The sequence below is a fragment of the Ceratotherium simum genome, chromosome 3 (assembly GCF_057802395.1).
Source record: "Ceratotherium simum simum isolate JZ-2026a chromosome 3, ASM5780239v1, whole genome shotgun sequence".
NCBI lineage: Eukaryota > Metazoa > Chordata > Mammalia > Perissodactyla > Rhinocerotidae > Ceratotherium > Ceratotherium simum.
Genome location: NC_141902.1, coordinates 93,637,311 through 93,663,260, shown reverse-complemented (window position 1 = coordinate 93,663,260; position 25,950 = coordinate 93,637,311). Strand labels below are relative to the sequence as shown.

The 25,950-nt window shown below is 39.1% G+C and overlaps 1 protein-coding gene across 5 annotated transcripts in view; it reads left to right on the top strand.

The window, feature by feature from the left end:
• BLM (BLM RecQ like helicase) overlaps nt 1-25,950 on the top strand; it is a 100,588-nt gene that overhangs the window by 58,385 nt on the left and 16,253 nt on the right. For all 5 annotated transcript variants that reach the window (XM_004431973.3, XM_087428978.1, XM_087428980.1 and 2 more), the window contains 4 exons: nt 9,526-9,632; nt 11,451-11,611; nt 18,817-19,012; nt 21,524-21,714. In XM_004431973.3, the coding sequence (XP_004432030.1) occupies nt 9,526-9,632; nt 11,451-11,611; nt 18,817-19,012; nt 21,524-21,714 (655 nt within the window). The remainder of the gene's footprint in view (nt 1-9,525; nt 9,633-11,450; nt 11,612-18,816; nt 19,013-21,523; nt 21,715-25,950) is intronic.

The following is a 25,950-nucleotide window of genomic DNA, read 5'->3' as shown; positions in this document are numbered from 1 at the left end:
TCAGCAAAGAAGAGGATTAGCATGGATCTTAGCTCAGGGCTGATCTTCCTTACAAAAAAAATATATATATATCCCCACATGTAGAGGTTGTACTGGATTATTTCGTACCTCTGATTTTGCAGAAACAGGTGCTTTCTCTGATAGGCTTATTCCACTTAGCAGGTATTTATCTAACATCTATTGTGTACCAAGGTTAAAATATTTTTTTCTTCTAATTTATTAGTGGGTACTTTGAGTTTGAGGTATGTCTGAAGGAGTGATGACTAATAGATTGGGATGGATTTTTAAAGCATAGCTTTTATTCATTTGGAAATAAAGACCATAAGCTGGCTCTATAAATACTGTAATCAGTAAAAACAAGAGCAGCATCTCAGTGGGTTATGAGAAGAACTGAAAATTCCATATGAAGGATTGGAGGAGGTCATGAGATTAAGATAGCTGCAAAGACCTTTGCAGATTAAACTGATGTTCTTGAGCACAAGAATTTTAGAATCTTCAGAATTTTGTGTATGTGATCACAAAATTTGGAATGGAATACTTTAATCTCACTCTCAGAGGGGTGTTTCTATAAAATTTGGGGGGAAAATATTTGCCTTCCATAATTGATATACATTAAAACATTACATTTAAGATGTCATATTATACTCTAGGTTCTAGTGAATAACCGATGTGCTACAAATTTGCTTCTACAAGTACTACATTGATCTATGAAAGTTTTTCTTTTTAATAGGCAGTGTTTTTAGCTTTTTTTTCCGTCAAAGTATGCCAGATGCAATCTGCTGTTCTTTTAGATCAGCAATATTAATTGCCAAATACTTAGTTAAAAAAAAAATGATATAAATTCAATTCACCTTTTGAGTAATTTTTTCTAAGTATAGAATTTGTGATTTTTGTTTGAGTAAACATTGGGCATACATATTTAGAGGCAGACACCTTTAATATCTTTTTTTAGTAGTTTGAGGAGATCTGCCTGGAAAAGCAATAGATTGTACATTTCCTGAGTTTAGCATGTGGTGCCTTGTGCATAATTTGTGCTCAGTAAGGATGAATAAATGAAACGTATGGAGGAATTTTGGTAAGTGTGGGCAAAACATGAAAATTTGGGCAAGTCTATTGACTCTTTAATATATTTAGTACTTCTTTATCTGGGAGGGTTTAAATCCCTTAGTGGAAGTAAAAGATTTTAGCAAACACTTTCTAGTACATTATTTCCTGATCTTCTTTTCTGCAGCAAACCCCTTGTTTGGATTAAATTCGCCCAGTTACTGCTGTCTCATGGCTGTGGGGAAGGCAGGTATCCCTAGGGTTGGAGCCATGGCCCCTGTGCTCCTCTCCACCTGCCAGTCTGTGATAAGATTCTTCCTCTTTGAGAAATACAAGGATGCATAATAAAATAGACTTTATTCCTTTTCCTTAGGACCTCAAAATATGAACTGAGAAAGAGAAAAGAAACAGATATATAGACAATTAGCTATAGTAGAACAGTAAAAATAGCTAACATTTACGTATCCAGCCTGCACAATGTGCCAGGCACCATTCTTGGCATTTTATGTGTATTATTTATCCACACAAAAGTGTTATGAGGTAGGTACTCCTATTTTCTTCACTTTATAGATGAGGAAACTGAGGCACAGAGAAATTAAGTAACGTACACAAGGTCACATACCTTGTGCAAGTGTTGGAGTAATAACTTAAACTCAAACAGTCTGGTTTCAGAACCCTTTAAATACTAGACCAAATTGCAGACTGAAGTAAGTGGTGATTAGAGATGTAAATTATGACTGCTGAAACTCAGGAAGGCAGGATTAACTATAACCCAGAGTAACAACTGACTGTTAATGACAAGGGTCAGGTGGGGTTTTAGAAAGGAAGCTGACTTTGTAGGATGAATGGTCTTTTAAAAATAAAACAGCTGTATTGAGTTATAATTTACATACAATAAAATTCACCTATTTAAAGTATACAATTCTATGATTATTCCTTTTAGTTTATTCACAGGGTTTTGCAACCCCACCACTATCTAATTTTAGGACATTTTTATCTCCCTTAAAAGAAACTCCATGCTCTTGAGAGGTCAGTTCCCACTATCTCCCATTCCCCCAGCCCTAGGCAACCACTAGTCTACTTTCTGTCTCTGTAGATTTTTGCCTATTCTGGACATTTTGTATAAATAGAATCATACGATATGTGATCTTTTGTAACTGGCCTCTTTTACTTAGCATAATGTTTTCAAGTTCATCCATGTTGTAGCATGTATCAGTACTTCATTCTTTTTTATTTGCCAAATAATATACCATTGTATGGATACTCTACATTTTATTTATCCATTCATCATGTAGTGGATATTTGAATTATTTCTGTTTTTTGGCTATTCTGAATAATGCTGCTATGAGCATTTGTGTGCAAGTTGTCGTGTGGACATATGTTTTCATTTCTCTTGGGCATTTACCTAGGAGTGGAATTATTGGGTCATATGGTAACTCTGGGTTTAACCTTTTGAAGAACTGCCAGATTGTTTTCCAAAGCAGCTGTACCATTTCACATTACTTTCAGTAGTATATGAGGGTTGCAATTTCTACACATCCACTCCTACACTTGTTACTGTATGTCTTTTGATTATACCCATTGTAGTGGGTGTGAGGTGGTAGATGAATGGGATTTTAACAGGCAAAGAGTGTGAGTTCAGGGCTGAAGTTTCTGGCGTGATAGTACAGGTCAGGCCCAAGAGTGGTGAATAATCCAGAGGATAAGTGGAGAAACATAGAGAAGACATGACCCTGGGAAGGTGGCTTGAGGCCAGATCATGGTGGGTCTTGCATACTGTGATGATAAGGCATTTGGACTTTATTCTGTGGGCTTTTTACCTGGGAAATGGCTTGATCTGAACTGTATGGTAGAATGATAACCCTGGTAGTGGAATAGAAGGTGGGGTGGAGGAACAAGACATCAGAGGCAGGATAGCCCTTTAGGAACCCTGTTGCAGTCAACTAGGAGAGAGATGATGATGGTGGCAACAGCAGAAGAGGAAGGAGGGGACAGAGTCGAGAGACAGGGCAGAGTTGAATCAGTGAGACCTGCAACTGTGATGGGGCAATAAGGATGGACGTAGTGAAGTTTATGCTAGTTCTGGCACAGGTGACTGGTACCATTGACCATAACTGGAAATGCAGGAGGGAAGAAGGGTGGGGTGGAGTGGGGATGGGTAATGAATTTGATTTTAGATCTATGGTGTTCAGGATATTTAGGGATGAGTGGAGATGGCCAAGAGAGCAATCTTTATACTTTCTTTGGTCACGTGTGCCTCCTAAAAGAATTTTGGAAAGCTGTACCACTTGTACATTTTTAACCTGACACCGAAAATTTTTCAACATGAGTTTAAATAAAGAGAATGTGGTCTGTTGTAAATATCAACGTTTTTAAACAAAATTGTTACCTAGCCCTTTTAAATGTATCTAGTAGAATATAAAAATAACAGCCATTCTGTACCTACTATCATCCACTTACAAAACACATTAAAAATTTTTAACTCTTTAACAGGTATTTTACATTTTCCCTTTTTCTCTTTGAACTCATATTTCTCTTTCAGTTCCCCCACAGAATTTTATCCTAAGGTAATATATTTTTATGCATGAAGTCTTGTTTTTTACTCTATCATACTTATCTGCAAGAAAAATATGTATGTAAATTAAAAATTGTTTTTTAATTTCCTATACTTTCTTCTGGATTGAATTATTATAATCATTAGTAGTATATAACTGATTGGACTAGCTTAAATATATTTTTAAAATAATTCTTAAGCGTGAATTTTGATTGGGAATGTGTAACTTAATGAGATAGGACTTTTTTTCAGTTAGTTCATATATCTCTGGATAAATTGAGTCAGTTCATATTTCTTATTTTTAGAGACATAATCATTGAGAAACGTTGCTCACATAAACATGTAGATGGGAATGGAAAGCATTTTATTGTAGCAGTAACACTTAATTATTTGAATTCCTTCTGACGTATATGCCAAAATTACATAATGACCTGTCATCAAAAATTATTTCTAATAATCTGTCGGCTGACAACTCAGATAGGTCATCCAAATTTTGTGGAAAGCAAAGAATTGGAAACCATCTAACTGGCAAAATAAGTTAGATCATTAGTTATTCACTTTACTTTTTCTGGGAAATATACCCTAAAAAAAGCTTTACCAAGATTTATCTAATGACTATTAAATATTCTTTTTGTGTGTGTGTGAGGAAGATCAACCCTGAGCTAACATCCAATGCCAATCCTCCTCTTTTTTGCTGAGGAAGATTGGTCCTGGACTAACATCTGTGCCCATCTTCCTCTGCTTTATATGGGATGCCGCCACAGCGTGGCTTGACAAGCGGTGCGTCTGTGTGCGCCCAGGATCTGAACCTGCAAACTCCAGGCCACTGAAGCGGAGCACGCGCGCTTAACTGCTACGGCACCGGGCCGGCCCCTATTAAATATTCTTGTTACTGTTTCACTTAAATTAATCTTGTATCCAACATATTTAGAAGAGTTGGGGAAATCAAAATACTATCAGTTTTAGTACACTTTTCCTAATGTATTTTTGACATATATTTTTGTTGTATGATATGCTTTTAAATAATAGTTTTCTCAAAACTTTGTAGCTGCAGATTAACTCTTTCAAATAACGGGAAATGACTACCATATAACCAATTGGCAAAGCCAGTTTTCATGGCCAAACCAATCAGCCAAATTAGATTTATTTTCTTATATAAAAAAATTCTGACTTCATTTTTCAATGCACATAAACTATTTAGTACATATCCCCATGGCAACTATCTCAGTTCCAAAAGCAACAAGAGCTGAGCACAAATTGATTCCATTTCCTGACACATCACTTAAAATGACATGAGTCTGGGCCGGCCCCGTGGCTTAGCGGTTAAGTGCACGTGCTCCGCTGCTGGCAGCCCGGGTTCGGATCCCGGGCGCGCACCGACGCACCGCTTGTCTGGCCATGCTGAGGCCGCGTCCCACATACAGCAACTAGAAGGATGTGCAGCTATGACATACAACTGTCTACTGGGGCTTTGGGGGAAAAAATAAATAAATAAAATTATTAAAAAAAAAAAAATGACATGAGTCTGACACTCTGGACCTAATAATATTTACCTTGTTAATGACTGCATCTAGTCCCTTAGTGAAGATACAATGGAATCGGAAGCTTTTTTTAAAAATAAAATCTTTATTGAGATATAATTGACACACCATAAAATTCACGCATTTAAATGTTAGAATTTAGTGTCTTTTTAATATTTTCACAGAGTTGTGCAACCATCCCCCAAATCTAATTTTAGAACATTTTCATCACCCCAGAAAGAAACCTGGTACTCATTAGCAATCCCTCCCTGTTCTCCCCGTCTCGTTTGTGCCCATCTTCTTTCACTTAGCATAATGTTTTCATGGGTCATACATGTTGTAGCATGTCTCAGTACTTCGTTCCTTTTTATGGCTGAATAATCTTCTATTGCATGGGTATTCCACATTTTACTTATCCATTCATTAGTTGGTAGGAACTGTCTCTAAGTAGAATACTTGATAATTCCAAACATCCCATTTTCCAGCAGGCCAAGTAAGATTTGTTATATGTAATAAACTTGAAGGGACTGTTAACTTTGTCATTATAACAATTTGTGTGAATATTGCTTTTAGTTAGTGGCCCATCTGCTGGAGTTTATCAGTCCTTTTGCAGTAGAGAGATTTTTTTTGGTTTTAATTGGATTTGAGATCTACAACTTTATGTCCTAATCTCATGTCACTTTAATATTTTTAGTAAAAGTGATTTGTTTGACTAAATTAGTAAACATTTCTAAATTTTTTTCAATTAAGTCACAAATCAAAAAATGTTTCAGATTATATGCCAAATGTTTTTAATAACAGCTTTATTGAGATATAATCCACAAACCATGCAATTCAGCTATTTAAAGTGTGCAATTCAGTGGTTTTTAGTATAGGGTTGTACAACCATCACCACAATCAATTTTAGAATGTTTTCATCACCCTCCAAAACAATCCATACCCATTATTAGTTTATCTCCCTATCCCCTCACACACCCCTACCAGCCCTAGGCAACCACTAGTCTGCCTTCTCTCTATGGATTTGCCTATTCTGGATACCTCATATAAATGAAATAATCCGATATATGGTCTTTTGTGACTTGCTTCTTTTACTTAGCGTAATATTTTCAAGGTTTATTGCTGAATAATAGTCCATTGTATGGGTATACCACATTTTATTTATCCATTGATGAATATTGCGGTTTTTTCCAATTAGGGACTATGAATGATGCTGCTATGAACATTCACATAAAAGTTTTTGTGTGGACCCGTGTTTTTATTTCTCTTGAGTATATACCCAGGAGTGGAATTGTTGGATCATATGGTAACTCTATTTTTAACCTTTTGAAAAACTGCCAGACTATTTTCCAAAGCAGCTGTACCATTTTACATTCCCACCATGATTGTAGTGGGTTCTGATTCCACCAGCACTTGCTATTGTCTCTCTCTCTCTCTTTTTTTTTTTTTTTTTTGGTGAGGAAGATTGGCCCTGAGCTAACATCCGTTGCCAGTCTTCCTCTTTTTGCTGAGGAAGAGGAGCCCTGAGCTAACGTCTGTGCCCACCTTCCTCTATTCTGTATGTGGGACCGCCCCCACAGCACGACTTGGTGAGCGGTACGTAGGTCCGTGCCCAGGATCTGAACCTGTGAACTTGGCCACTGAAGCGGAGCGCGTGTAGTTAACCACTATGGCACCAGGCCAGCCCTACTGTCTCTCTTTATTGACTCAAAGCTTTTTTTTTAATTCCTAAAACATTGTTCTGAAATTAAAGTGTAATATAAAATGTATGAAAAAGCAATAAGGCCATTCTTGTTTATAGTCATTTCAGCATTCCCATTTGTGGGGGAGACACATGCACCATTCCCAATTTAAGCCCAAATCAACTCAAATAAGTTTTGAGATTATCTACATCATTTGTATTCCTGGGCAATTCTTTTTATGCCGTAATTTTATCAGAACTGAAGTTTCCGTTGCTATGGCACTGATTGTAAATAATTAACTGAGAATAACCAAAATAGTTCATGCATATATCAGTCTTTTATCTACTGCCTGTTTTGCCACAATCTGCTACACATCCTTCTGCCATTTCAAGCATTAAAAGAGAACTCTGAGTGTTTTGTACGTATAAATGATATCATAAGAGGGATAATTTCAAAGCACTGTTTCACAGTAGTCTCACAAGACTCTCAGAGTAATGCATTCTGTGACATTAGTCAGGGATGAAAGAAGCAACATCATAAAATCATCTTCACTCCCACCACCTTACTCTCAGTATATCTGAAGTTAGAACATCCCAATAAGGGCTAACATACTTCATTCCTGGTGTTACACTTACTCCTAACAGAAATATGTAAAACACTTGAAGACATGAAGCACTACCAAGGGTTTCTGATAACTTTGATTAAAGAAAGTTTCACCTACACCCATACTATATTTCAATTTGTTTTATTTGGTGTCCTGGAGGTTTTTACATCTGGGACAATGCACAGTAGTAAAGTTCAGAGTGGGTGAAAAGCAAGGTTTGTTTCTTTGTTTTGAGATAGTGAGAGGACAATTGTGAAAGGAAAAAGTGGGGCAGGAGTAACCAGCAGGATGTCTTGACTGCAGGAGCATTCTCAGGTCAGTCTTTTAGGAAAAAGTACATGTGAAAATGGAGGATCTGAAAATTGATTCCTTTAAAATTGTCTTTGCTCATGTACCTTTAGAAAGTCTTTGTGAACCTCTAGAGGTATCCATACCCCAATTTTAGACTACTGATCTAAAAAGTTGGACTGGTGTAGAACTCTGAAAAGAGGTTAAACTGGTGGCAAAAGTTGGGACTCATGGGAATGATATTTGGGTGCTGTTTAAAGTGATGAGAGTGAGGTCCCTGAAGAAGATAGTGTAGGAGAAGAAGAGAAGAGCCAAGTACTTTAGGGGTGATTCTCACTTAAGGAGTAAGCAAAGGAAGAAGAGAAGGAGATGAAAAAAGCAGAGAGGTAAGGGGAAAAAACCCACAGGAATATAAAATTGTGAGAGCTAATAGAGGCTTTCAGTAAGGATAGCCAGCAATGTGGGATGACGAAGAGGGCAGAGAGAATGAGGTCTGAAGAAAGACCAATGCTCGTACCCAGTGCAGTTGGAAGATTACCACTGCCTCTTGCGTGGGCTTCTTATCTGTAGCAGTCCCTTCAGGAACACAGCTGCCCTCCCTCCACATGTGAGGCATTCTCTAGGTCTGAAACTGAACAAGATTATCCTACCAATGGCAACAAAACCTGGACGCATCTAGCTTGCATCTAGATACAGAGACAGAAAGCCAGTGGTTTTATTCCCCTTCTCTCTCTGATCCCCACCCGCTATATACAGGCAACTTCCTCGCCACAGGTTATTGCAGTTTATGGTCTCTTTCTTTCCTGCCATCAGCCCAGGCACTGAGATGTCTTTATGCTCTAACCTTAACTTGTTATACAGTGTTCTCTCTCCTTCCTGTGGAGACATTGGAACCTGGGGTAGTGGAGGGACCCTGCAGGGCCAAGGACCTGTAATAATTCCCTCACCTTTCTTTGATTTTAAAAGCTTGGGAAAAACAATTTTGGTAGAATGGTAATGACAAAAGCCACATTAGAAGTGATGAGAATTGAAATTGGATGTATGGTTCGTTGGTGAGGAGCATAAGTATCTTCTGAGAAACTTGCCATTGGAGGGAAAGAGAGTTGGGATGCCAGCTGCAGTGGGGTCGAAAGAAGGGTCAAAAGAAGCTTTTATTGTTCTTAGGACTGGTGGTTCTAGAACATATTCAGAGGCAAAAGGGATGAATTCACAGAAGAGACTGAAATACAAGAGAGGAGATCATGGAAAGGTAGAGCTCCCTAAGGAAGTGGGAGGGAGGGATACCTAGAGCAAGAGACCAGAGAAGGAGGGGCACATCGTCTCAGAGCCAACCACATTCCCTTTGGGGCTCAGAGCCAAGTTTATGCTGATCTGTGATCTGTAGGGCTTTTGCTCATGCTGCTGCCCTGCAGTCAGCTCTCTATGTACACATCAAAATTTGGGAACATTGGTGGCCTAAAAATGTGTGTGTTTTCTCTCTGAGTTTCTTAATCTTTTAAATACTGTTTTAGCCATCTCTACTTTTAATCAACCTTGTCTTGGAGACTGGGCTCCTGACTTACCTATTATTTCAACCTGTTGTTCTCTTTTACAGTCCTTCATGATGTTTGTCGTCTAGTCCCATAAACATTCCCTCCCCGTGACCATTCTTTTCTTTAACCCTTAACCTAACTTCCCTTTCAGTGTTCTATTATGTAAGCTGCCAGTGACAATACTCAATTTAAGACAAGTTGATAATAAGGTTTGCATTTTGGAAAATCAGTATTTAATTTTTGAAGATGGCTAAAACTGTATTTTCTCATAATAACAAAATTTTATGTTTGGGACTTCTTTTAGGTTTAGCATGAGCTTTAACAGACATAATCTGAAATACTATGTATTACCAAAAAAGCCTAAAAAGGTGGCATTCGATTGCTTAGAATGGATCAGAAAGCATCACCCACGTGAGTACAGCCATGTGATGAATTATATCTGGAAGTAATAAATAAATGTCTTTTTAGTACCACAATAGAATATGTAAAATTGCATATCAAACATTTCTTTTCTCATTCTGATAACACTAACTTGCTATTTATAGAGCAGAATATTGCAACTTTCAATTCTGGAAATTGTAAAATCTCATTTGGTTTGGCAACAGTAAACCTAACAAAAAATATATATTAAATACTCCCTCCTACACACTTATCTTATAATTTGTGGTTTCAATGTCTTTCCTCTGCCTTCTATCAGTTTTTGAATTATACAGCTCTTTGTTTTAGTGCCTTGTCCCAAGTGTGTCTGCCTTTGTTATTTTAACTGAAATGAGATTCTGAAATTCATAGCAGTTTTGTTTTTTGTTTTGGTGAAGAAGATTCGCCCCTGAGCTAGTATCTGTTGCCAACCTTCCTCTTTTTTTTTTTTTTCTCTTTTTTTTGGCTCGAGGAAGATTAGCCCTGCACTATGATCTGTGCCAATCCTCTATTTTGTATGTGGGTCGCCACCTCAGCATGGCTGACGAGTGGTGTAGGTCTGCATCCAGATCTGTGAACCTGGGCTGCCGAAGCGGCATGTGCTGAACTTAGCCACTACGCCACAGGGCAGGCCCCTCTATTTCATTTTTAAAAAATTAATGTACATATTTATTTGAACAAATCACACAATGCAGAGATAGACCGAGAAAAAGTCAGTAATTTCCCTTTCCAACCCCCACTATCCTAGGCAGCTGATATAAATAACTTAGTGTGTATATCTATACCTTTGGCTCTGACAGAGAGGTGACCTTTTCTTTAATACCTTTTATTTTTTGATTTTAAAAATAGCACATAAAAACAGCAAGAAATATAATAACATGCTCATTGAATAAAATTTAGAAAGCAACAAAAAGAAGAAAGAAGCAAAAGTCAAACTCACTCTAACACAAGTCATTGTTATCATTTTGGTTTATTTCCTTCCAATAATTTTGCTATGCATTTTTCTTTCCATTAGCATACTGTAGATACAGTGTTTCTACCTTCAACCTGTTTTATATCTTGAGCATTTTCCTATGTCTTTTTAAAAACTTAGAAAACAGGGCCAGCCCCAGTGGCCTAGTGGTGAAGTTCAGCATGCTTCGCTTTGGCAGCCCACGTTCTGTTCACGGGTGCAGACCTACACCACTCAACTGTGACCATGCTGTGGGGGCGACCCACATACAAAATAAAGGAAGACTGGCAACAGATGTTAGCTCAGGGTGAATCTTCCTCAGCAAAAAAAAACAGCTTAGCAAACACTTAATAGTTATAGTATATCTTATGTCATAATTTCCTTCCTTAAATATTCTCCTAATGTTGGCCATCAAAATTTTTCTAGTTTTTAAAATTATAGGCAAAACTTTTTGTGTAAGTCCTTGTGCCACTTTATTTCTTAGATTAGTTTCCTAGAAGAAAACTGAGTCAAAAGATATAAGCATTTCTAAGCCTCTTGATACGTATTGCCATATGCTTTCCACAAAGTTTGTGGAAGGGTGCTTTCCCGTTTTCTAGCCAGTGTGAAATAGAGCCCAGAGTTCGTCCAGGTCCATCTAAGGAGTCATTCGGAGGGACAGGATTAAAGGTCAAATCTTGTCATTTCCAGTACACTTGAATTCCTTGCTTGAATTATTCTGTCTAAGTGATCTCTCTCTACTATAAGAAAACTATGGAGATCTATTTATGGTTCATATATTTCTAAGAACATAATATAAATTGTGTTGTTATTTATGGTACAAGTCTTCATTTCTCAATACTATTCTGGTTTCTTGGCAGATGACTCAGGGATAATTTACTGCCTCTCCAGGCGAGAATGTGACACAATGGCTGACACATTACAGAAAGATGGTCTTGCTGCTCTTGCTTATCATGCTGGCCTCAGTGATTCCGCCAGAGATGAAGTACAGCACAAGTGGATTAATCAGGATGGCTGCCAGGTAGCATTTTTAAAAATAAACAAAGGAAACAATCTCTTATAGTATATATGCAAACTTGTACATGTAGAATGCAAATTGTTTTTGCCTTAAAGGTAGCAAACATCAGTAAGACTGAAATTAAAAATCACATCGTTTTTTTTTTTTTTTTTTTTTTTTTAATTTTTTGTTTATTGCAGTAACATTGGTTTATAACATTGTAAAAATTTCAGGTGTACATCATTGTACTTCTATTTCTGCATAGATTACATCATGTTCACCACCAAAATACTAATTACAACCCATCACCACACACATGTACCGAATTATCCCTTTCACCCTCCTCCCTCCCCCCTTCCCCTCTGGTAACCACCAATCCAATCTCTGTCCCTATGTGTTTGTTTATTGTTGTTATTATCTACTACTTAATGAAGGAAATCATACGGTATTTGACCTTCTCCCTCTGACTTATTTCACTTTGCATTATACCCTCAATGTCCATCCATGTTGTCACAAATGGCTGGATTTCGTCGTTTCTTATGGCTGAGTAGTATTCCATTGTGTATATATACCACAGCTTCTTTATCCATTCGTCCCTTGATGGGCACTTAGGTTGCTTCCAAGTCTTGGCTATCGTGAATAAGGCTGCAGTGAACACAGGGGTGCATGTACCTTTGCAAATTGGTGTTTTCAAGTTCTTTGGATAAATACCCAACAGTGGAATAGCTGGATCATATGGTAGTTCTATCGTTGATTTTTTGAGGAATCTCCATACTGTTTTCCATAGTGGCTGCACCAGTTTGCACTCCCACCAGCAGTGTATGAGAGTTCCCTTCTCTCCACAACCTCTCCAACACATCACATCGTTTTTGAGATTTCTAAAGTTTCTTTTTCTTTCTTAAGTCAAAAATTTTTATTGAGATATAATTCACGTACCATAAAATTCACTCTTTCAGTGTTTACAAGTCAGTGGTTTTTAGTATATTCACAAGATTATGCAACCATTACCACTGTCTGATTCGAGAACATGTTCATCACCCCAAAAAGAAACCCCATACCCATTAGCAGTCACTCCCCCAACTCCCGGGTCCTAGCAACCACTAATCCACTAACTACTACCAATCTGTCTCCATAGATTTTCCTATTCTGAACATTTCATATAAATGGAATCATACAGGACATGTTCTTTTGTGACTGATTTCTTTTGCTTAGCATAATGGTTTCAAGGTTTATCCACATTCTAGCATGTGTCAGTACTTCATTCCTTTTTGTGGCTGAATAATATTTCATCTATGGATATACCACAGTTTGTTATCCATTCATCAGTTGGTAGACATTTGGGTTGTATCCATTTTTTGGTTATTGTGAATAATGCTTCTGTGAACTTCGCATACACGTTTTTGTGTGGACAGTTGTTTTCAGTTTTCATGGGTAGATACCTAGGAGTGGAATTGCTGAGTCATACAGCAACTCTATGTTTAAGTTTTTGAAGAACTGCCAAACTGTTTTCAAAGCAGCTACAGAATTTTACATTCCCACCAACAGTGTATGAGGTTCTACTGTCTCTGTCTCCTCGTCAACACTTATTTATTGTCTGTCTTTTTTACTATATCTATCCTAGTGGATGTAAAGTGTGGTATCTCATTGTGATTTTGATTTGCATTGTCCTGATAACTAATGATGTTGAGCATCTATTTCTGAGATGACAAATTTGTCACCCAAGTGGATCAAGAGGGAAGCTGAGAACACTCTAGGCATCCCATGTTGTGGCAAAGGCCAGACTTAGATAGATCCCTCTAAATACAAGGATGAATTTGAGGAGAACAACTAACAATTTTTTTTGTAGCCTATGAAGTTTTCAGCTCACAAAAAAAGAAATTATTACCCTGAAGATTCAGAGGAAAAATATCTCTCAAAATTATTTTCTAATGGAAAACAGAAGAAAATCTTAGAAGATATCAGCCTAGTATCCTTAGGAAGATGGAAAAAGACTTATATGAACTAGAAACAGTTTGCCATAAGAAGATCACAGGCTGAGATAAAAAAAAGAAATATAAATGCAGTTTATCCAAATAAGAAAATGCAAGAAAAACAAACAGCAGAATTATATATCAAGGGCCGGCCCTGTGGCTTGGTGGTTAAGTGCGCGCGCTGCAATGCTGGTGGCCCGGGTTCGGATCCCGGATGCGCATCGAGGCACCGCTTCTCCCTCCATCCTGGGGCCGAGTCCCACATACAGCAACTGGAGGGATGTGCAGCTATGACATACAACTATCTACTGGGGCTTTGGGGGAAAAAAATAAAATAAATAAAATCTTTAAAAAAAAAAAAAAAAAAAAGGAAGAATTATATATCAAGACACAAATGGTCCGACTCAACACAGACATTTGAATCAATGACGTAGTGAATAACTTGAATGCAAGGAAAAAAAACATGAAAATGGAGGGGAAAAAACGAAAATGATATTTGTTGGTGACAGGGAATATTCAGCCTAAGAATAATAAGTGTACCCAAGAAAGAAATCAAGATAGTTAAAATAGATATAGTAGTCGAATATTTTATAAATAAATACATAACAAATGTATAACAAATATAAAGAGTCATCTCAAAATCACTGGGGAAAAACTTACATATAGACATAGTTCAGCACTTTGATTTACAAAACTAAAAGAAATAAGGTAAAGAAAAGGTTACTCGACAAAAAACAAAAAACAGACCTACCTGAGACTGTTTCACTAAATTAAAGAAACAGGAACAGACTGTCTTCAGAACCAGAAGACGGAAGACTAGGACTGAAGAATTTCATACCTGGGTTGTTGTCAGATATATTGAAAACAACAGAAAGGCATTCTCAGATATGTAAAAGTTCAGAAAATATATCACTGATTTATCTTCAGTGAAATAATTACAGATGTCAGTCTTCCCAAACTAATTTATATATTTAATCAGTTCAGGTGTTTTTTTTCTTTGATAAACTTTTTCTAAAGCTTGCCTGGAAGAATATTCAAGTGAAAATAACTAAAAGAATTTGGCAAGAAAACAATAACACATGAATCCTGGTGTGGGGGATCAGAATTGGCTGCCCCAAAATGTGTCTCTTTGGCATGAGGATTATTTTGGGCTGGTTACTTTTCAAAACTGAAGACATAGGAAAATCTCGGAAAACCAAGTAAAATGGAAGTTATCCTCTGTAAGAGACATTTACATTTGTAAGGGAAGTCTCCATTTGTAAAGGTATCTCCCTCTCTGTACCAGGAAGAAGGGGGGATAACCTTATCTCTAGAAACTCTTATCAATGTGGAAGGCCAGGACTTAAATCTACATAATAACCTTACTCTTGTTTACTGTGCTTTTCTGGTAGCCTCCCATAACTGAGTCCCCCCACCCCCAACATCCTCTTTTGTCTTTAGCTCAAGATAGTATTTAAGGTAACAGCCTCTGCCGTTTTGGCAAGTTGCTCAGTTTTCCGTAGTATCTCCCATGTATACATATTATAAAGCTCTGTTTGATTTTCTCCTGTTATTCTGTCTCGTGTCAATTTAATTCATAGCCCGGCCAGAAGGACGTAGAGTGGGTAGAGGAATTTTCTTCCTCCCCTACATTGGCTTTGCAATATATTATAATGACAGATGAATGAAAGAGAAATCCAGAAATAGACTGGAAAACATGTAAAAACAATCTGTGAAAAGGAAGGCATTGAAAATTAATGAGGGGCTGGCCCTGTGGCACAGCAGTTAAGCTTGCGTGTTCTGCTTCAGCAGCCTGGGGTTCACCGGTTCAGATGCTGGGGGTGAACCTATGCACCGCTCATCAAGCCATGCTGAGGCGGCGTCCCACATGGAAGAACTAAAACGACCTACAACTAGGATATACAGCTCTCTACTGGGGCTTTGGGGAGAAGAAAGAAAAAGAGGAAGATTGGCAACAGATGTTAGCTCAGGGCCAGTCTTCCTCAAAAAAAAAAAAAAAGAAAATTAATGAGCAAGGGAAGATTATTCAACTGGTGGTGCTGGTTACCTGATGAGGGGAATCATTTTGGATCCACATATCAAAACTAATTACAGATAAATAAACCTATTGGTATTGTAAAAGGTATGAACTCTGAGTGGAAGAGAACCTGAGCTTAAAAACAGCCCAAAAGGAAGTAATTGCTAGAAATGATTAAAAACCTAAACAAATAAACACGTGTGTATCAATAAACAAAATTAAAAGGGAACAGCAAACTAGGAAATACATCTCCAGCAAATAAAACATAATGAAGAGCTTGTAAAAATTTGAAGAAAAACATGAGTCTCAGAGAGTAAATTACCCTAGGCTATCAAGAGACTCTTGGAAAGGAGAAAATACAAAAGGATAAATAAAAATTTTTTAAAGTGCAACTTCACTAATAATCAATGGAATTCGAATTTAAAACAGTGAGAGGGGCCGGCCCTGTGGCTTAGCGGTTAAGTGCGCACGCTCCGCTACTGGCGGCCCGGGTTCAGATCCCGGGCGCCTACCAACACACAGCTTGTCGGGCCGTGCTGAGGCCGCGTCCCACATACACCAACTAGAGGGATGTGCAACTATGCCATACAACTACCTACTGGAGCCTTGGCGAGAAAAAGGGGAAAAAGAAAAGGAGGAGGATTGGCAATAGATGTTAGCTCAGGGCCGGTCTTTCTCAGGAAAAAGAGGAGGATTGGCATGGATGTTAGCTCAGGGCTGATCTTCCTCACAAAAAAAAAAAAACAATGAGAAACCATTTTCACCTCTTGTATTAGCAAACTTTTATTAACTGTTGAGGACAGTGCTATGAGAGACGATCTCCTGCAATGCTCACAAGAGCCTTTCTGGAAAACAGTATGGGAGGCTGTGTCAAGAGCCTCAGATCTGAAATGTGGGTGTGGAATTTTACATCAGTGTTATTTTTAATAGTAAATAGCCTAAATGTAAATAGCCTAAACATAGGGGAGAGAATGATTGGGTACATTATAGTACATTCCTGGCATTAAAAATGGTTTATGAAGAATTTTTTTTTTTTTTACTTTTTCCCCCAAAGCCCCAGTAGATAGTTGTATGTCATAGCTGCACATCCTTCTAGTTGCTGTATGTGGGACACGGCCTCAGCATGGCCGGAGAAGTGGTACGTCGGTGTGCGCCCAGGATCCGAACCTGGGCCGCCAGCAGCGGAGCGCGCGCACTTAACTGCTAAGCCACGGGGCCGGCCCCAAAGAATTTTTTTAATGATATGAAAATGTTCAAATGCTAATGATGGAGAAAGGTAGGGAAAAATAGGTGTATAATCAAAAATATGTAATCTCTACCATAAAAAACAAAATTCAATAGAAAAATAGACAAGAAAAAAAGAAAGCCAGTTTTTTTCAAAACTTTAAATCTTTGTATATAGTATGTCCTACAATGTATATGTGTATATATATGTATTTATATATATAAAAAACTTTTATCAAAAATATGGTTTTAAAAAGTGGCAGTTTTTTTTTGTAAGGAAGATCAGCCCTGAGCTAACATCTGTCAATCCTCCTCTTTTTGCTGAGGAAGACTGGCCCTGGGCTAACGTCCTTGCCCATCTTCCTCCACTTTATATGGGACGCTGCCACAGCATGGCCTGACAGGCGGTGCATCGGTGAGCACCCCGGATCCGAACCCCAGGCCACCAGCAGCGGAGCGCGTACACTTAACCACTACGCCACGGGGCCGGCCCCAGCAGTTTGTTTTTAAATGTAATTGTTTCTGCTCTCAGACCAGCTAATCCTTACAGTCAAGGTATAAAAATATAACAAACTGGACAGCCTTAATCTGGTTAGATTTGTGAGATATAATAAAACTTGATTCTTTTTCTTCACAAAGAAATGATTGTAGCCTGAAGTTTTAAAAGCAACACAGAAATGAAGAAGAAAGTAACAACAAAGCCAGTTTTCCCAGTTACAAGAAATAAAGGCTTTCAGAAGGAGTTGCAGCATCATCGCCTCATTTGGAGCCTGTAGACTGCCTCGCAGCCATGTGCCTACCTGGGCAATGCTCCTGGGTGGCTTGGAACCCTGTGGGCGGCACCCTGCGGGCCAGCACATCTCGCTCCGCAGCCTCCCCCTGTTCTCCACCACCAAAGGCTCCAGTCACCTTTCTCTTTCCAAGGAGATTTACCTTTGATCAAAGTGCCACGAATTTAGATGGATGCCTAACCTAGAGTGCAGGCCCCGGCCGTGCCCAGCGTTGATGACTGTACCCATTTGCCGTCCCCATACTCCATGGCTTGCAGTTCGTTTCTCGGGTACTCGAAGTCACTGAAATCATGTCATTAGCCTCAGTCTGGCTGCCAAATAGTTCAGTTGCTTTTGAAGTACTGTTCTTGCAGTAGCAATTAATTGTTTTAAGGCTGAAAAAAGACTTCCAGCTTTATTTGTATAAAGTAATTTTGCCTGTAGATATAATGTTTTTGTCTGGGTTAAATAGGTCCTAAATTTGCAACTGAAATGGATATTCGTGAAAATGATTTTTTACTAAAAACTGATTTATCAAGCTCCTGAAATTTAACTGTCACCTTGCTAAGTAATTTGCATAGGCCAAGATCCACAGTCTCTAGCCTTTTTTATCTAGTATAAGCAACTCTCAGACTTTTACCCACATGAGTTCCAATAAAAATTTCACAAGTTTTGACTTTGAAATCAGCTGATGAATAAAAGGAGCTGGTGTATGATCAGCTGCTGCTACTAGGAAAATGGATGGTAAGCACTGGGGCAGGTGAGAATGCCATTGTTCCTGAATCATCGGAAAGGCTGGCAGCAGTGACCTCTGATCGCTCAAGCCCTAGGAACACCCCAGAGCTCCCGAGCAGCAGGTTTATGACCACTGACTTGGATGTCTTGGCTGTGTGAGCAATGCCCCTCACACCTCCATATCAAAACATAAGAGAACAAACAGTGGCAACACATCGGGAGGTGACTGCTGTTGAATCTGGCTCCCTTACGTGATAGTACCAAGTCACGCGAGAAAGTGCCTGCCGCACCGAGCTGCTGTCTCTGCCTTCTTGAGTCTTAATAGAATTGCAAATTATCGATATAAAAATCTCGTATTAGTCATGTTAAATAATGGGACCAAGTTAAGATATTAGATTGTTGTATAGAGTACATTTTAAAGTAAAATAGAGGATAAAGCTTTTAGAAGCATCTGTTATTAAAATGTTCCTTTAAATGCATTATGACTCTAACAGGCGTTTGCTTTTACATCAGGTTATCTGTGCGACAATTGCATTTGGAATGGGGATTGACAAACCTGATGTGCGATTTGTGATCCATGCATCTCTCCCTAAATCCGTGGAGGGTTACTACCAAGAATCTGGCAGAGCTGGAAGAGATGGAGAAATATCTCACTGCCTGCTTTTCTATACCTATCATGATGTGACCAGACTGAAGAGACTTATATTGAGTAAGCTGAGCTCCATTGTAGGGACAGTCTGTCCTCTTCCATCTCATGATAGTAATCTACTCCTGCTGTTGTAGTACTTTTGGTCCAGTTTTCCTTAAATAGTGTCAGAAAAATAGAGGTGCTTATATAGATATGGAAATTTTATTTTAGTTCATTTTTATTATAGAACTATTACGTGCTTGTTATGTAAAACTCAAATGATACGGACGTGTACATGGCAGAAAAATTCGAAACCAAGCCTTGTAGACAGTCCTGCGCTAAGAAATAACGCCAGTGATTGATTTCCTTTGTATCCTTCCAGACCCAGTTTTTGCCTGCATCCTTGCATATAACACATGTTTCAAACATGCAGAAAGGTAGAACAGAAAAAATAATGAACTCTCATGTACCAGTATCCAGGCTAAGAAAGAAAACCCCCTATGTATCTCTCTCCTATCTCATCCCTCTACTCCCCTGTTAGAGATAGACAATATCTTGTATTTAGTGTTTACCTTTTCCAAACGTGTATTTTATAATGTAAATGGGATTATGTTATATGTGCACTTTTTTTGTGTGTGTGTGAGGAAGATCAGCCCTGAGCTAACATCCATGCTAATCCTCCTCTTTTTGCTGAGGAAGACCGGCTCTGAGCTAACATCTATTGCCAATCCTCCTCCTTTTTTTTTTCCCCAAAGCCCCAGTAGATAGTTGTATGTCATAGTTGCACATCCTTCTAGTTGCTGTATGTGGGACGCGGCCTCAGCGTGGCCGGACAAGCTGTGCGTCGGTGCACATCCGGGATCCGAACCCGGGCCGCCAGTAGCGGAGCTCGCGCACTTAACCGCTGAGCCACGGGGCCGGCCCTGTGCTTTTTTAATATATATAGTGACCTGATTTTTTTCAGTCAACACTAGGATGTAATTATGACTCCAATTAATATGCATAGCTTGACAACATAGAATGGTTACTCCATGTTTATTTAACCTGTACCTTTTAATAGATATTTAGATTGTTTATTGTTTTTCGGTGGTGGCAACAATGTAGTATTGAGCATCCTTGTACAGATATCTTTGGGCATTTGTGCAATTATCTTTATAGGACAAATTTCTAAACTTAGACTTGCTAGGTCAAAGTGAATACATATTTTAGAATTTTATTATGTCCTTTGCCCATTTTCCTACTGGGTTGTGATAGTTAAAGACATTTCCTAAATAAATTTGCCTATTTTGAGACTACTTTTAAATGAACTCTGGCAGAGATACTGAGCATGGGGAATGGCACTTAGCAAGCGCTGTGCCCAATAGTGTATCACCTTATTTGCTCGTAACCACTAGCTTTTGAGGTAGAGTTAGTCCCGTGAGAAAAGTGAGCTTCAGGAAGGTTGTATACCTTGCCCCCAAGAGTGCTGATGTGGCGGTGGCAGCAGCAGCAGTAGGAGGAGTGGGAGTGGGAGTGCAGTGGGAGTGGTGATGATAGGGAACGTTTCATATATCACTTCATTTAATCTGCACAACAACTCTGAAAGATACTGCTGTTCCTCTCCTCATTTTGCAGAGAAGGAAAAAGACACAGAGCTGGTGTCAGAGCCCTAGGGGAATGCAGGTTCATCTGACTCCTAAGTCCGTGTCCCTTGCACTATACCAAGATGATTCTCAGTGAAAAAATGAAACTTTTAAACTTAGTGTCCATTTGTGTATTTAAACAGAACCTATATTAAGTTAGGTCCAAACAGTTTTATAAGTATGTAAGTCCTAATAACTTAGCAACCATTTGAAAAAAATTATACTTATAAACTAGAAAAAAAAATTTTTTATTTCATTCTTAACTAACTGCAATTGCTTACAAATGGAAAGTATGAAACCTTGGAATTAGATTGGACCTTGCCCACCTCCTTTGCTGTTTTGCGTTGATTTTCTGGAGGTACTTGTTTTTATCCCAGCAATGGCCAGAAATTCAGCTTTGCAAAGATGTCGTTGGAAGGAATTTAGCGCACTATGAACTACCTCAAACTAGTAGTCTGTATGGTGTTCAACAGATGTCGGGTATTGCCGTGTTCCCCTTGAATGCAAAATACCCTGCCGGTGCTCCTGTGAGTTCACTCCAGCATCCCAAGGCTCCTTGGCACACAGTCTCAGAACCACTGGCTTAACCACTTTGACCCCAGATTCCCAGGGAGGTGCACAGTCCACTGTTGTAGTTCCATGCTCTGCTTGCTTTGGATGTTCAGTTCAGTACATACTTATCTGATAAATATAATAATCAACTCTTCATCATTGGGAATAATGAAGATTTGCAAAAAATTTTCAGCTATTCTTGAAAATCTACATTTATTCCTATAAAACTAAAATCTTGAGAGATGAACATAAATATTCAGTTAATTATAATATAGAATCAAGTCATATAGCCTATTAATAATAATTTTATTTCATTTAATATTTAAAGTTATCTGAATCTTCTAAATATTTCTGTGATATTCTCTTCTATTTTTCTACTCTAATAAGTATGTTTTACTGTGCTCTTCATCTCTTTTAGTGGAAAAAGATGGAAACCATCACACAAAAGAGACTCACTTCAATAATTTGTATAGTATGGTACATTACTGTGAAAATATAGCAGAATGCAGGAGAATACAGCTTTTGTCTTACTTTGGTGAAAATGGATTTAATCCTGATTTTTGCAAGAAATACCCAGATGTTTCTTGTGATAATTGCTGTAAAACAAAGGTAAAATAAGAAAGTTTTAAATTTTTTGTAATTAAGGAAATTGCCAAGAGTTTTTTTCTTCTCTTAATTTAGATAAATTAGATACAAATTAGGTTACAATAAGTGGGCCCTAAGAGGTTAAACAAGGGAAAGATGACTTCCTCCTTGTAGTAATTTGGAATAGAAACATTTTAATGGTAATTCTGTGGAACATCTTTAGAATTAGAAGCCTATAAAAAAAATACCCTTGTCCTATCCAAAATACTGAGGTTATATACATGCACTAATGATTATAGGATATTTTAGAAATATCATTAATCTGTAACTATACAAAAAGATCCAACATGGGCAGGGAGAATATTTTATTTTATTTTATTTATTTTTTTTTTTTTTGAGGAAGATCAGCCCTGAGCTAACATCCATGCTAATCCTCCTCTTTTTGCTGAGGAAGACTGGCTCTGAGCTAACATCTATTGCCAATCCTCCTCCGTTTTTTTCCCCCAAAGCCCCAGTGGATAGTTGTATGTCATAGTTGCCTCATCCTTCTAGTTGCTGTATGTGGGACGCGGCCTCAGCATGGCCGAAGAAGCGGTGCGTCGGTGCACGCCCGGGATCCGAACCGGGTCGCCAGTAGCGGAGCACGCGCACTTAACCGCTAAGCCACGGGTCCAGCCCAGGTAGAATACTTTAAATTCAACTCTAATCTACATTTAAAGATATCATTCTCAAAAGAGTTATAATAATTAGTGTAGTGTGTGTTTGGATTCAGATCAATTATATTCTCTATAAATTGGTTTTTAAAAAACTATAAGGAGGGGCCATGCCGGTGGCGCAAGTGGTGAAGTGCACGCACTCGGCTGTGGCAGCCTGGGGTTTGCCGGTTCGGAACCCCGGGCGCGCACCGACGCATCGCTTGTCAGGCCATGCTGTGGTGGCGTCCCATATAAAGTGGAGGAAGATGGGCATGGATGTTAGCCGAGGGCCGATCTTCCTCACACACACAAAAAAAAAACCTATAAGGAATAATGGCAATAGCTTCTAGATGAGTTTGCTTTCATCTGTCCTAAAAATAACCTTGGGAGGATGTTAAATTCAATCATTAGGTACTTGATTGTTCCTATCACGGTAATTCTGTGTTTTAATGTCTATTGTACTTTACAATATACAGAGTATTTTCACAGTTGATATATTATTTGAAATGTCTGTGCAAGGTGCTGGGAATTCACAAATGAACATGGTGTGGGCCAATCCGTAGACTGGAGGGGAGGCAGACATATATGTATTCACATAATTGTGATATCGTGTGATAAGTGCAGTTACAAAGATATGCAGCACTAGCCAGAGCAGAGGGTGGTTTACTCTCTCTTGGGGTGGAATCTGCAGATTATTGGCCATCTCCACCCACTGCACCCCACCTGTAGATGTTGCTAATCAGTTCACTCATTCAACAAATATTTGAGTGCCTGCTCTGTGACAGACACTGGTCTAGGAGTCTGGGATACATCACTGAACAAAATATAAAGATCCTTGCCCTGTGGCTCTTACATTCTAGCAGAGGGAGGCTGAATACAAACAATATACGTATAAGTTCATGTTAAGGGAGAAAAACTGTGGTGAAAAGTACAGCAGCGTAAGCGGTCAGGAGTAGTGGGTGGGAGGCAGTATTAGTTAAGGTGGCCTGGGGAAGTCTTATTGCGATGATGAGACCTGAGCAAAAGCTTGAAGAAACAGGTTAGCTGAGTAGCTCTCTGGACATGGGCATTCTTGGCCAAAGCCAAGAACAAAGGCCCTAAGGTGGGGGGTATGCTTGTGCATTTGAAGGATAGTAAGGGAGCCGTGTGGCTCAGCAAGGCTAAGAGTCAGCTAGGGGTAAAGGTAATGGCTGGCCACAGCAGTAACTGGAGGGCTGAGTAACTGGAAGAATGGAGTGACCCTCAGCCGAGATGTTTGGGGAACGCTGTTTGGCAGGGAAGATCAGGAATTTAGTTTGGGGCGTATTGAGTTAGATATGTCTATTAGATTCAGGAATTCGGAAAAGAGACTGGTGGTACATATAAATTTGGGAGTGGTTGGCATACAGATGATTTTTAAAGCCATGAGAGCAGATGAAATCTTCAGAGGTATAAGTTTAGACAAAAGAGAAAAAAAACAAAGACTGAGCCCTGGGACATTAAGAGGTTGAGGAAAAGAAGAACTAGGAAAGGAGACCAAGACAGAGAACTAGTGAAATAAGAAGAAAACCTAGACGGGGCCAGCCCCATGGCGTAGCAGTTAAGTGCACGCACACTGCTGCTGGTGGCCCACGTGCGGATCCCAGGCGCACACCGATGCACCGCTTCGCTTGTCAGGCCATGCTGTGGCGGCATCCCATATAAAGTGGAGGAAGATGGGCACGGATGTTAGCCCAGGGCCAGGCTTCCTCAGCAAAAAGAGGAGGATTGGCAGATGTTAGCTCAGGGCTGATCTTCCTCACACACACACACTAAATAAATAAATAAATAAAACTTTAAAAAAAAAAAAAAAAAGACGACGACGAAAACCTAGAAAACTAAGTGCAGAAACTGTTCAGGAAGGAGGGAGTGCTAACTAGTCAAATGCTGCTGCTAAGCCGTGGATGATAAGGACTGAGAGAGAGTTCACCATGGGATCTAGCCCCACAGAAATCACAATGACTTTGCCTTGGCCAGCTTCATTAGAGAGGGGCAAAATTGGGGGCAGTGAATATGGAGAACTGTTTCAAGTTTTGCTTCAAGGATGAACAGAGAAATGAAACAGTAGCTGGCCCGGAAAGTGGATCAAGAAAACACAGAAGAAATCACATTTTTGCATGCTGATAGGAATGTACCTATAGAGGGTGAAAAATTGATGTGTAAGGAGAGAGGGGAGAACTGCTGAAGCAGTGTCCTTGAGTAGACAGTGAGGCAGAGCGGATCTAGTGTACAGGTAGAGAGATTGGCTTCAGACAGGAGCTTGGATGGTTCATCTATAACAGCAGGAGGAAAGGTAAGAAAATATGGGGTGGATGCTAGTGAGAGATGTAGTGAAGGAAGTTTGTGAAAGCTCTCCTGACTGCTTCAGTTTTCTCAATGAAGTAGGAAGCAAGGTCATCGTCAGGTGACAGTCAGGATAAAAGAGGGGGTTAAGAGAAAAGAGACCCTGTGAAATAGTCGTCTAAGACAGAGGTCAGCAAACTTTATCTTAAAGGACCAGAGAGTAAATATTTTAGGCTTTGTGGGCCTTAGAATCACTGTCTCTGTCACAACTACTCAGCTCTGCTATTTTAGCCCGAAAGCAGACATGAACAATAAATACATCGATTTTCCATGGCTATAGTCCAATAAAATTTGATTTACAAAATTAGGCATATAGCTCATGGGCCATAGTTTGCTGACTCTTAAGAGAATGGGGCAGTGATAGACTAAGGATGTATGATGATTACCTGGCAGCCTCAAGGGTCCACTTGAGGTCTGTGGCCATGTATTGAAAATGAAAACATTCAACGTGGTTGTGTTTCTCCAGCCAAGTTCAGCTACAAAGGTACGGGCATGGAATGGTGGAGAATTGGATCTAATGTGTTTCATCAAGCAATGTGATGAAGTAATCTAAGGGCAAGGGAGTTGAAGGTATATATAATGATTGGCTGTGGAGTTTAAGCTGAGTTAGGAGAACATCTGAGGATGAGGGTCAGTGGATAGTCCCAGTGGATTGTTGGAGTCAGAATTCTAGATGACATGAGTTGGAAAGGTAGGAGGTGGTGGTCAGAGAATGAAGGGGTTGCCATAAGGTCAAGGTAATAAGTGTGACCATGGGAGTGAGGGGCTGACGTGTGTGGACAACAGGATCATTGGAGCAGAGGGAGATCAAGATGCCAAAGGCCAAGGTGTGGGAGAATCATCTCTGTATCCTAAGTCACCAAGAATTAAGGCAGAAATGATGTTGGAGAGAATGACACAGCACTCTTTTGTGATAATTCTAGATAGAGCCTAAGAATCACTACCAATTGTTAGTATAAGACAAGAAACCTATTTATCTTCAGGTTGTTGGAATGTGGCAGATGACCAAGGATTAGACGGTAGGAAGAACTGCATAGACAGGCACAGAAGCATGATGCGGCTTTTGAGAACTGCAGGTGGTTGGTATTGCTTGTTTAGAGATCTAGGATAGATGAAAGCAGAAAGATCATACAGTAATGGGGGCTTTAAAAAGTAAGCAGAGTTTGGAGACAACTGAGGGGAATGAGAAAGGGAACTAACAGGA